A 14,255-nucleotide genomic window follows, 5' to 3' on the forward strand; every position below is an offset into this window, starting at 1 on the left:
TGAAACAAACAAAAACAGATTTTCATGCTTTATTTCGAGACTCCTGTGTTATCCTTAGTACAGGTGCAGGAACAATTTAAACTTCACTACACATGCAATAATTGTACCGCGCAACAGTTTTCTTGAATTAGAAATATTGTTCAGATTGAAAGGTGATACCCAGGCAGCAGTTATCACAACGGACACTAGAATGTGTACATACTTTTAATATTTTTTCAAACTTTTTTTATGCATGTACTTCTATGAGCAAAGGTCTAGTCAAAAGACTTTCATTATGATGTCCATACTTTTCCAGGTCTGAAAAACAGTAATTCATAATTCTATACTTTTCTAGACTTCCCAGACCTGCGCAAGCACACTGAAAAGGACACACTTTACTAGGCTGGGCTGTTCATTCACTCTGCTTATTTGGCTTGCCTGGGGACTGATAATATTTTCCTCTCAACCCTAGCAGCCATCTCTACCCCCACTCCCGGGAGCTGGGCTGTGACAGCTCCCAAGTACATGTCTATCTCTTTTTACAACTGGATATCAATTGATCTTCTGAAATAGCAACCTGAAGATGTCATGTCATCCTAAAAATATTAACCTAAAAAAAGCCTATAAATACATGGATAGGATAGGATACACATAGTAGACTCATTTACACACATATAAACACCCAAACTATCACACACACACACACACACACACACACACACACACACGCTATTTTCAGGTACAGTCTGACTGGTGATTAAAGCATACCAGCGCACTCGCGAGTACTGCCCTTAGTGGCCTCCTGGCGAAGCGATAGCCTTCTAGCGTGGCGGCTAGCTGACATGGATACTGTGTGAACCATCTGATGGCTGACCTGACTCAGACCCCCAGGAGCAGCTGATGACTAAGCCTAGCAAAGGACATGGCGACCTGGACAGGAGGAGCTCAATACGGGAGCCATCCACATAAAACTTGAAAACATAAACACAAAAAGGTATCTTAACCCTGAACTGAGATAGTAACTATTGTACATAATGCACTTTTACAAAAAAATAAATCCACATCCCAGCTCAGCTCAGGCTAGTAACAGTATGACTATTAGTTTTATACTGTACTAAATAAATAAATCAAGGGAACAGGGCAAAATGTATATTCTACACATTACACACACAGGAAAAGACCGAAGGAGTGAGAGAGAGAACAGTGTGAGGGAGTGATGGAGGAAGAAAGAAATCACGGTGAGCAGGATAGAAATCACTATGTGCCCTTTTTCCCCCCCAGAGGATGAAGCTTTGATGTTCAAAGCTCTATCTATTTCAGCTGCGCACACACGCACACACTCGCACGTGCACTTAAATAATCTTTTCCTCAGTCAATTTCTTATCGTCTGTACTGTGTTGTAAGAACATCATCCTAAAAGCCAATAGCCTAACTGCTATGCTATCATTACGTGGATGTGGAATACGGTGTTAAGAAGGTTCAACTCTGTTCCTGCAAATTATAAATCACAGTCCAGAATGGACTGTCTCTTAAATGTGTCTTTAGCGGTGCCTAATGTGTATGGGCACATTGGAAGTGTGTGTGTGTGTGTGTGTGTGTGTGTGTGTGTGTGTGTGTGTGTGTGTGTGCGCGTGCACGCGGCCACACACACACACACACACTATGGGAACCATAAATAAAATGTGTTACATGCATGATTCCATGCCCGAGGCGTGGTAAGTTACAGGTGGCCGGTGGCCAGTGGCCCTGCGCCAGCAAGCCTCTCTCAGTAGGACACAAGGGACGAGAGCTGACCTTGCGGCCCATGATGAGGTCTCGGCGGTAAGAACTTCACAGAGACAGATAGCAGGTAACATCAAAACCGCATGGGCAGAGAAGATAAAGGGGCAGAGGGGCGAGAATGACAGAGGGAGAGAGAGTGAGAAAGAGACAGAGAAGACAGCTGCTGCTGTGGAGATTAGGGTTGAAAGCAGCTCTCTCTCCCCCTCTCTCTCTCTCCCTCTCTCCCCCTCTCCCTCTATCTCTCCGAGGCCTTCTTTGAACTGTGTTCTTGCCTGCTGAAATGGGAGATAGAGTGAAGGCTGGAAGTACACATGTGCTGGCAATTTCTAAACTCCCACCACATGTGGTACTTCCAGCCCTAGATCCAAATTTGAGATATGTACGGACTCATCCTTTGACACCGTCTGATGAAATCGTTTGTTATGTTGGGGCCTATAAATGTCTTAGATACCCTGAGAAAACACCTAAATACATACATAAATAAGTTCCGTCTTCTGTTTATAATATACATTATAGCCGATTGGAATTTATGATCAAAGTGGGATAGTGCAGAGACCCAAGACACTGAGGTACAAAGCATGCTTGAACAATGTGGACATTTCACACATCTTTGGGTAAAAGAAATGTGTTACCTGGCGCGTTCGTAACGCGTCGCAAGCATGACCTGCAGCAGTTTCTAATACAGAAGACGCCATCTTTCTTCATTTGTGCTCTCTTCTGCCCTGTCTTTAACAATTTAAAAGACTATAACTCAATGTGGGTTTATTACCTCCACAGGGATATATGAACATACGTCGAACATGCACAAGCAGTCTGTGCATTTGCGGTACACAAGACAGTTGCTGTCATTTGCGGTTGCCAACTTAAAGTATGTTTTGGGACACAAACAGAAAATGAGAGATAAGGCCAACTTACTCCATCATGGAGGCCGGTATGGAGCAGCAGTCCTGTATAGCAGTGAGTGGTGAGGTGAGATGGGCGGTGTATGAGGCCTCCACAACCTGCTTGTTCCTGTTCACCACGTCCAGGTAACGGTTAAACTTCTCACGGATCTTCTTGGCAAGCTGCAGGACACAAACAGAAAACGATGAATGACTACATGCTATTATGTTGTTTTATGCTTTTGCTTTTATTGTTTTTCTTCATTGCCCTGTAAAGCACTTTCAGCTGCATTTCACGTCATGAAAGGTTAAAAATAAAGTAGTATTATTATTACATTTGTGGTGATATTTCCATTGATTTAGTCAACTCAATGTCTAACCCTGAAGTAAAGCACTTGTCTCAAGTGGCAATGCAGTCATCGTTTGGCACTATTGTGAGGGCTTTACGGCGCTCACAACATGAGCTACCGCACATGGCACACATGCTATACACAATCTACGTAAGTACATTCATGCATCTGGAGTATGCTAACTCACAGCTATAGTGCGAACATGATTGCTTGCATGCATGCATATCAGTGTGCAGTAATGCTTGCACACTGTTATTTATGCATATTTGTGGAACTAAAGTGTACACACAACATAGACATCCACGTGTGCAGGACCAGATATGGTGTAATGTTCAGAAATGAAGCTAAGAATAATCATGGATGGCCAGAACTCGGGTCTGCCTAAGTGTGAAATCCATCACTGTTAAAATCAGAACATGATGATGGATGTCTGTGGCTGGTAAACCTCTCCGCTTCCACATTGCACATGACTAATTAATTAAAGGGAAATTCTGGCCCACGAACGAAATGAAAACACAGAAACTGGCTTGAGGGAAGCTCAGTTTGTAATTTTGAAGGGACAGTCCTTCTTAAAAACAGATGACGATCCCTCTTCCTAAAAACTGGTTTCACACAGGGGATTGCAGTGGCCGTGAATATTTCAATCATTTGTAAATGTTAACAACTATCCTACAAAGCTAGGAACGGCTTTTGAAAGTGTATTTCACAGAGGTGGTAGAACATCAAGTGGTTATAGAGGTGATGCGAGTTTCATATTAGTTGACCGAAGTCCGCCAAGGGTCTATAATAAGCCCCCGCTTTTTTCACTCCACACTTTTTCATGGCAAATAGCTGAGCTTGCAGATCGGCTCTTTTTGGCGAATGTTCGTCCCAGAATAGGGACGTGAGAGTTCATTTGGCCAAATTGAAACAATTCTTATGGTTTCCAGTTTCCAATAATTATGAAAAATCTTAAAGATGAATAATAAATCATGTGAATACTACTCTAGGGTGCATTTTTCCTTTAAAAGCGTAGAAACCGTGAGCAGGAAGGAGAAAATGGCCTTTCTAAACAAAGGCGCTGGGCTAATTCAATCAGTGTTCACTAGGGCCCTTACAGCAGGCCCCTGGACGGGCATACATTACACCTCCTCTCTGAAGGACTGAGATCTGGTTGAGCGCACATCTCAGGCCTCATTCAGAAAGGGTTCCAGCCTCTTGGGAGGCACTAATAACCAGCGTACCAGCAGCCCCCTTCGGGAGACATTAATAACCAGCACACCAGCAGGGCTTCACAACAGGTTCCTGTTCCTGCTCTCTGAAGCTAGAAAGCCCAAGAGGTCTTCCTACTCACATGTGCACGTATAAATTACTGGTTCCTTTTGAGCTACGTCAGAAATCTGTTTTCATGAATTGTCCATTAAAGGGATATTTCACTTTAAAAATTCAGTATTTAGATATTTGAAATTCATTTTAGCTGCCCCGCCCCCTTCCTATACAAACCCAGATTCATCGAAAACACCAGTTCTTTTTTCTGGTGACTGATACTGCCCACATGAGGTGATTGTGTGTTTTTATATATATATATATATATATATATATATAAAAAAATATATATAAAAATATAAAAATAAATTAAAAAGGGAATTAAAAAACAAGAATGACTCACGTCATAACTGCCAGGTGCAGCAAAGAGACTATGGATTTTATCTCCCATTGGCTTAAACTACGGCTTCATGTTGCAACGTTCAGACTATGGGTTTTATCTCCAATTGGTTTAGACTAGGCAGCCAATCATGAAAAAGTGTCCACTAGGTCCTCACAAAGCCGAAGAAGAAGAAAGTCGCGACACGCTTTGATCTCCCCGCAAAGCGAGCTGCTATGGGCTATAGTTCCAAACATTGGAACTATCCCATTGAGATAGAATGAGCACTTCCGCATGAGCACTTCCGCATTCCATTGTTACAATGAGAGTGTCGTCACTCTTGTACTAGATCACACTGGGTAAATACTGAATTAAGCAATTTAAAAACTGTCTGGGGTATTCACATAAGCCTGAGTAGACGATGAAATTACCAAAAGTTGTTTTGAAAGCGAAATATCCCTTAAACACTAAGCTAAAAAAGGACACAAAGGACAGAGCTAAGAACACAAATCTCACTGCACGCAACTAAGAAAAGTGTAGTGAGATGTAGATTACATTATGTTGGTGTTATAGAACTGCATCATCTAATATATATTATTCTCAATAATGTCATTGAGAATGTATGCCTATGGGAGTAGGTGTCTATATCTGTGTGTGGGTAAACTGTATTTAGTTGCTGACAAACCATTACATGGAGAGTATCTCAGTTGAACCAGATTAAACTAGCCAACACTATTGCGCCTTGTTAATTACACAATAAAGGACTGTTTCCACAGAAACTGGAGCCCCATTGTCCAACTCCCATAATTGCCAGTGCCTACAAAGTATGGTGTCAACCAAGAGCAGCGAAATATGCCATGAACTGTTGACGGCCCATGCACCTAATCAGCCAGCCGCTATTTCTATTAGGGTTTAACAGGGGTTTGATTGAGGCAACGCCCAGACGTACTAGGCCTACTAACCCACCGCAAGAGTTGCATACATGCATATGCAACCACACACGCACGACACACACACACGACACACGACACACACACACACACACACACACACACACACACACACACACACACACAGACATTACAGGGAAACAAGTTACAGACACGGCAATTAGCTTCAGTGGACTTTGCATTAAAGAGGAGAAATGACCCAGTGTTCAGCCAGGGACTGTTTCCATAGTCAAAAGGGTGGGACAGGGAAGAGAATAAAAGCTGGTGTGAGCAAGCCTGAACATTAACAGAGAAAAAAGCACTTAACATCTAGCTGTGCAAGTTACAGCTTAAGTTACTGCCTGCTATGCTGTAGCCAAAGCCATCCCTTCGGACCTACTCACCACAAATTAGCCACACTCTCCCAAAAACAGGGATCTCCTCTCTCACTGACAAAACCTACCCACTCCTTTGGCTATGGCTTGTAATGGACAGTGGGGTTGGTTTCAGCCACAGAACCAAAATGCATAGACCGGGGCCGGGCACCCTGTGTCTCGATGGTTTGGAGTGCATTGAGGTTTAAGCCCTGTCAGCCAACCTTCTTAGACCACATCCATGTGTAATAGTGCATTTGGTTAAGAAGACCAAGTCCTGTTTGGAAGAGCTTGATTCTGAACATGAATCATCTGAAGGTTTGCGTTGAGTGGTGTGGAATTAAAAGACTATTTGGGCTGACATGCAATCAGCGCAGTAGAATAGCTGAATGTATACAGAGTAGGTCATTTGTTTGTGTGTTTAATGCAATATTCCCACAATGACTGCAGCTGGCTTTACTGTTGCATTCATAATGTGACAAATTGCAACTTGAAATCAACATAATTCCAGTGCCATCATGAAAATATCCTTGCTATATTATGTCCTTGAAAAATGGAACTACTTCACAGCTACAAATTAATGTAATAAAAAACCCATTCAAAAATCACTTCTGATTGGCCTTTTCCTTTGTCATTTTTTTAATGTCACAACCTGCTAGGGTCTCACACACACACACACACACACACACACAAGATTGTGTTTTGTGCCTCTACAGCGTCTGTTTATTTTATCTGCCGACTACAACATTGCTTTTAATTGATCTTTTATTTTTGTTATTCATGTCCTCACTGTATTGCATTACTGCTTGTTTTTTAATGTTGTTGCCTTGCTTTTCTTTTATTCTCCATTTTTCTGTAAAGCACTTTGAGCTGCATTTCATGTCATGAAAGGTGCTATACAAATAAAGTTTTATTATTATTATTATTATACAGGAGCATCTGTCTCGGTCAAGAGCAAAAACCTAATCATCTCTGCTCCCTGATTCATCTGATGAATATGAATGTATAGGATATTATCTCTGCCAGGAGATCAAGAATAGTGCATGTGTGTGAATATATATATAATATATTTCATTATTACACTGGAATATCTTGGACTCTTTCGCTCTGCATGTGCGTGTGCGACAGTTACAAACCACTGTTCCCCTGCGTGTCTCCATTCAACAATCAACAACCGCTGCCTGTATGCAATGCAACAGACATATGCTTATGCTGTGTATACAAGTGCTTCTACATCGGCCCAATATGTTTGTGTAAACATCATCTCTGCAGTTCATGGACATGGTGTTCAATTACTCCACACGGACCAATGTATTCACTTGCGGCCGCACCAACTCACAACCCCTGGTGGCCTTAATCTGCATTGCAAAGGCAGATGAAGGCATGCTACGCAAGGCTATGTCCAGACTAGGGGATAACAAAAACAGAGGAATGGATTTCCACCTCCTCCCCCCCAACAGATCGAACCTTGGCCCTTCCATACATAAACAGATATGAAGAGACTGAGTGAGGCCCCATGTCATTACAGAGAGGCAGATGTCTGTGTCTCCCGTCACACTAATGAGTTTCCAGAGGAGAAACTACAGCAGAGAAGCCATCTCCACTGTGAAATCCTGAGAGTACATTTAAACTGTGAGACTCCGTGTTAAATGAAAACTCAGGATTTTACTATGTCGTCTCTGGACACATCCACCCCCACAGTACTCTCCTAAAACCTCACTTCCTCTGTAGACACCCCGCAGATTGAGTCTCGCTTTGGCTGAAGCAAAGAGCCCCCATGCCCAAGGAAAAGTATGCCAGGTCTGACTTGTGAAGTGCCACCCACCTCAAAAAGGGGTAATAGAATACATGGGAACTCTATAGACCGACCAAGGATGGTTGCAAGACCCAGACTAATTAAAACATTTCCTTTTCGAATGGGAGGAAGGAACAGGACCCTGGTGGGAATCAATCTACAGTCTCAATTAAATGCAAATTACCATATGGACTTGTTATAATGCTTTCATCTCTGAAAGCATTGGCATATGCTTTATTTCGGATTGAATGAAAATAAAAAAGAAATCCCTATTTTAGGTATAACAAAAACATCCATGAAACACTGCCACTATGCCAACTGAATTGCAAAGCAAGAAATGTTCTCACCCAGCCAATACCCAACGCACTCGTGCCTATGTACTTGCACACATGTGCGCAGTCTGCGCAGTGCGCACGCACAGGAAATACAAACAAACACCAACCTGTCTGTACTTGCTTGTGGCTGTTTACCAGTCTGGAGTTCCAGTCACTCTTCCAAGATCCCCCACACACAGGAACTCATGCCCACAGACAACCAAACATGTGCCTACTAGATGACATACTAGATACTTGGGATTCATCAAACACTCTCTGCCTGGGGTCCAGAACGGATATTTAGACTTTCGCGGCTGAATTCAAGCGGATGACAATAAATCATCCCATCAGATTGCAGCTCATAGTTATTATCTGAAGTGGAAATGCATCTATTTATTATTCTGACATTGCGGCAAGAGGAGTACCCTACAACCTAATGGTGATGCTCACCATGTGGCAATTAAGTCACTAAAATAATAATCTTAAAATGAACCAATGGATTTAATTTGGCATTGGTGTATAATATTTGTGGAGAAACATGATGCAACATTATCTCACAAAAGCGTTTCCACTGCTAAGAATAGCATTCTCTCCTTTCAGCCTTATCCTGTACATCTCAGTTCTGATGTCGTGAAACAGGCGAGAGAGGAGTAAAAACACAGAGAGAACTTCAAAGCCAATGAGACAGCAGCCATAGAATTTTAATAAACCCAGTATTTCTCTTATGGCTGCATTGGCTGGTTGTGTGTGTGTGTGTGTGTGTGTGTGTGTGTGTGTGTGTGTGTGTGTGTGTGTGTGTGTGTGTGTGCGCGTGTGCGTGCATGCTTGTAAAAAATATGTGTTAATTGCAGCTGAATAGACATGGACACAGAAGCACACTATAACTAAATGACAGATGTGTGAACCACACACACACACACACACACACACACACACACACACTTTGTGACTCACCTGCTGCACTTCTGTCTCTCCATTGGATGTCTTCTCAGTGTATACAAATGAGTTGAAGATCCTCTGTAGAGAGAGCAGAAAAAGAAAGACAGGGAGAGAGAGAGAGAACAAGGTTAGAACATCATGAGTTAATTTAATCCGGTGATTCTCAACCTATTAAATTTGAAAGAGGCCCAGCATTATGTACACTAAGCTCATCTGATATGATTTTTATCTCTGAGATTGAGCAAATGGAACCAAACGGAACCGAATTTGCACACACTCAGAGTTATAGACCTGTAAAAGGTTCATTTGGTTCCTTACTATATCCATAATTTATCTGGGGACCCCCTGGAACACCTTTCGACCTGTAGGACCTGCAATAGCAAATATATGGAAATGCATTTCCATTTCTGACTCATGAATTTTTGGACTAACCGTGTGACACAGGAATGTGCATTCAGAATGTTTAGAATACATATTGTATATGTGTGACCTCTCTATCAAAATAAGTATCACACTGCGAAAGTGGCAATACCCAGCCCTAGCTCAGATACTGTGTGAGCACAAGTTCATATAATTTCTTTAGTTCTTTTGCAATTATGCACATATTTGCGAGCCATTTTGTTCCCATTTATCACTCAGAGAATAAACATGTTCAAACTTGGTGTTTTGTCAAGAAACACATTAGATTCCTATAGAACTAAGAAATGCAAATGTATAGCATGCAAGCGTAATGAATGCACTCCTTAGTTAGCAAGCTGTGCCGAGTTGAATATTGGTATTATTTTAAATAATACCAATATTTATTTAAGACATTGATGTATTTTGCGCATACATAGTTAAAAATGAATACAGTATATTTGGCTTCGCGTTCACCATATGGTACATAATGTTAGCTCTGCTGTATAAAAACCTCTTTGCCTCAGTTGGTAAAACCTTGCCTGCAAGGTCAAAATGAATTAAGGCACAGTCACAGGTGTGATTTGCATAACTCCGAACGGACAGAATCCTCCTTTAATTTTGCCCATAGCATACATGCCCATGTATTTTAGGATAAAAGTGAAATTTAACCTTCTCACGTTACCTTTGCAAAGAATCACATGATGTCTACTAAATAAATTACAGATATGTTATTCATCCGACGACAATAATTACTATTGACACCAAACAACACTATCAAACAAGTGTGTCACCAGAATCAGATCCCCTGTAGTTTGAGTACTTTGATGTTTCTTTTTTCATGTTTCACATAGAAGCACAGTGTAGCTGAAAATGAAAAATCACACCCGTGTGAACCGAGTGGTGCAATTCCCCCCCCCCCCCACCTCTCTCTCTCTCCCTCTCATTAGCAGGCACAGCACTATCCCTCTGTTTCTGACGCCCCCTACTGGTACTAATAAGTCATATACTCGTGCTCAGATACATAGGTAGGTAGGTAGGTCACAGGCAGCAGGAATTGTGATGGGTACGCAGTAACGCATGGACATTGCTGGTTGTAGGAGTGGTTGCACCACTAAAAAATTTTCTATACGTAATTATATTTGTAGTTTGTACCTCATATAATTATAAGGGCAATGATGAGATACAGTATAAACAGCCTTTAATGGCAATGGTCTGTGAATAAGTTGGGTTATATTGACCAAACTATTTATATCAGCCAACCAAATGCCAAAATAAAAACCTGATACCGCAAAGGTGGAACCACAATGATTTAAATCAGCTTAAATCTGTTTCTAGAACTATACATCTAAAACTAAATGGATTGCTGACCATGTCCAATAGCATGACAAGAGGGGAAATGGATTTTCCTGGGACTGGTTCAAGATTTCGCCATTTGGCTTCTAGCCTGAAAGAATGTTTAAATGCCCCTCATTTGCATTATATGTTAAGTAAGACATTGACCATTTGTGACATGAGGCCATAAAAACAACAACATTCAACAACAACACCTGAACTGTTTGTTTACAGAACCACCTCTGACACACACGTAATGCATGTATGCACGCAAGCACACGCACACACGCACGCACGCACGCACGCACGCACGCACGCACCCCCCCCCCCCACCACCACCACTACCACCACACACACACACCCTTTACACAGCTGGTCTCGGGGGTGCCATTGACTACTACTCACACACATACACCCTTACTTCCAAAACATAGGGAGCAGTGCTTCGTGCCAGGTACAAACACCATAAAACTAATGTTTGCTTACAGTGTTATGCCAAATTTATGCTCGGTCGTACAACAATGTCACACACTGAAAATAGCAGATCTACAAACTCACAACACATCATGCATGCACTGCATTGAGAGGTTATATATTGACTATTTTCAAAATTGTACGATTTAGTATTTAAATCAGGCTTTAGGCAGACGGTAGGTAGGTGTTTCACCGTGACATTCCCCACTGTTCCTTGGTTCCATGTTGCACTCGGTTCCCACTGCTTGTCCACACCTATTGTCAGAAGCATTCCAGAGGGGCTGAAATTGCCCAGAATGCATAGCATCGAGCCAACCTGAAGTTCACTTGCATTAGACCTCTATTTTGTTGCCATAGCACAACCCTCGCCCTCTTCAGTGGAACAGTATAAAAATAAAACAAAGCACTGAAGCAGTGACTCATGCAACATAATCAAGGGGAGACTTGACTTGTCACGCCAAGATGGCTCTTCCCAAACATAAGCAAAGCCCATAGAGTTATAGGCAAAGCCCTTCTTGTCCAGGAGAAATTGTTTATGATGCATGTCACCGTGTTTCTCCTATCTCCCCTGTCTGTTTCTCTCGCTCTGCATTCTTCCACCACTTCATGGTGTGTGTGTGTGTGTGTGTGTTCAAACGCGGCTCGTTCAGACCACGAGGAGTTGTTGGCGAACGAGATATACAGACCGATATGTTACCTCAATGAAGGAATATAGTAATAGACAAATGGCCAACAACTCTTACACAAAAAATAGACTAATAAAGACTACAAGAGAATGAAGAGATTTAGTTATCTATTAATACTAGGAAAGTCTGTCTGTATGCTGCTCGCTTAGGGGCCCATCTCACGACGCCACGGCGAGCATACACGCACCTAACGCCAGACGGCCCTGCGCTCTCGCTTCAATGTGAAATGCTTACATGCGCCAAAACAATGCTGCCACTATCTTAATTTACTTCATTTTCGTCTGAAACAACTCATAGCCCTGCCATCATCCTGCAGATCACGTGTCACAAGTGAAATGCATGTTGGGAGGGACACAGATTAATGTTGGGGTCACATTCCCCTTGCCTTCTCCATCGCACCTCCCCTTTAGGAATTAGACAGCCCCCTTGCAGGCAGCAGAGCCACATGGGGAAAACATCTCGGGCTCATACTACAGTTATTTCACACCTTCGTAATGTTTGCACGTCAGTCGATATAACTTCAAACCAGACGTGGGTGATTTTTTGGCGAAACAGCGTGGCCAACACGGGGGGTGCATAGCAGACAGGCAGCTGAAAGCCTGCACTAACACAGCAAAAGCATCCCCGCCTCCTCCTCCACCACCTCCTTCGCCATGCCAGACAAATACAAACGGGGTTTTTCGACACCCATTCCGCCCGGGACGGGGGATTTAGCAGCGAAAACGTTGGACGGGGAAATTAGCAGCCAACGTTACGTGCGTTAAAGTGAACACATGCCGCCAAAATCTGTTAACAATTCCCTCCCCATCAGTATTACATCGCATTACCCACAGTCCCACACTGTACATCATTTGGTGTTCATATATTCAGAACGGACTAGTAGATTAAATTCTTCATTCTCTCAACGAGGAAGCCAATGAAGCGCACCTTTGAATTCATATTTCAAGATAAGATAGAGTGGAATGAGGACATTCCCTTTCCTGTGATAAATTAATTATATGACATGTTAGCGCTTAGCAGCCGTTCTCACTGCTGTTGTAGCCAATATACTGATCTGGTTTATTAAGAAATGCAAAATATTTTGTTTATTATCTTAATGGGCCAAACATCCCTTTTATCATACTTTTATTACACTATTCATATTAATATTCAGGACTTTATATTTCTTTATAGTTTATTTTATTATTATTTTACCGTTACTACTAATAGACATACAGCCACCCAATACTTCCTCTGAGTTATTTACAAAAACACAAATGTAGCCGCACAGTTTACCATGCTGCGCCCACCTCAGTGGAGCACACACAAACAGAATGGCAAATGCTTCACAGCAAACATGTGATCAGGAATGTGTGAAGAGAGAAAAATAATGGAAAAAAAAGCCAAGAAAAAGAGAGAGAGAGAGGAAAACAACTTCCATTGGCAAAATTAATGGGATTTTGTGTCCAAGAAAACAGGCTATCCTGGAAAAAAGAGAAAGGTAAACTAAAACAAACTGAAAACTCCCACACCTAATTAGCTGTAGCTTAGCTGTCTTTTCCCTGTTTGTTGTTGGAACAGCTCTAGTGGTTTTCACAGCTACACGGCAGCCGAGGAGGAATGCCTGGCTCTGAAACCTGAGAGGCCTAAGGCTGCCTGGGCCACCATGGACTTGTGGCCTCTCCTGACCCATAGTCATACACTCGTGCATGCACACACACACACCCCCCATGGATTTTTGAGCCACATGTCCATACCCACAGTGCTCGACGTCTAGTGCAGTGTAACAGACTACTGTAATCCATCAATCCAGCTACAAAATAGAGGCCACTTAGGCTGCCTAGTACCTATATAATGCATTTGCCTTAAGGTTAGACTTTTGAACATTGTCATTAACCCTAATTATTTTTAACAACGTTAAGAGTACATTGAGAGTTCATTGTTTCTGGAAACGTTTTAGTTTGAATAGCCTACTTCATTCAGACCTCACTCCAACCTCCATTTCGGCATCTTTATATACCCTCATGTTCTTATAAGGCCCATGTATTCTAAATAGGCACATTGACCTTAAAGGTAATTAGCCAGGCCCTGTCCCTTGATCTTAGAGCACTGAGGTGGGTCCCATTAGGCCAGTTATTAAATCTGACTTTCTCTGGGTTAATCCTAACCACAGATGAGTGGCTGGCAGGAATGGCTAAACCCCAGCTCAACTTCATCCTATGATTTCTAAGAAGCATGTCTGACCCAGAGTCCATTCAAATAAAGCACTTGTGTTTTAGTTGCTGAGATATTGGGTCAAGAAGCTTTTAGCATGTTTTAGAAAAGTAATTCCAATCCTTCAAAGAGCTGCTAGAGAAGGACTGACCACCATTGTGCTGCAAATACGGAGCAACACCTCCTTTCATTCAAGATAATGCA

At 42.2% G+C, this 14,255-nt stretch overlaps 1 protein-coding gene across 1 annotated transcript in view; it reads right to left on the minus strand.

The window, feature by feature from the left end:
• Positions 1–14,255, minus strand: part of cachd1 (cache domain containing 1) — a 98,248-nt gene that overhangs the window by 53,316 nt on the left and 30,677 nt on the right. Inside the window, exons 2-3 of the mRNA XM_080771215.1 lie at positions 8,983–9,045; positions 2,677–2,825 (exon numbers count right to left, since the gene is read on the minus strand). Of these exons, the coding sequence (XP_080627341.1) occupies positions 2,677–2,825; positions 8,983–9,045 (212 nt within the window). The remainder of the gene's footprint in view (positions 1–2,676; positions 2,826–8,982; positions 9,046–14,255) is intronic.

This window comes from Protomyctophum bolini, assembly GCF_963924005.1.
Source record: "Protomyctophum bolini genome assembly, chromosome: 8".
In the NCBI taxonomy this organism is placed as follows: Eukaryota; Metazoa; Chordata; class Actinopteri; order Myctophiformes; family Myctophidae; genus Protomyctophum; species Protomyctophum bolini.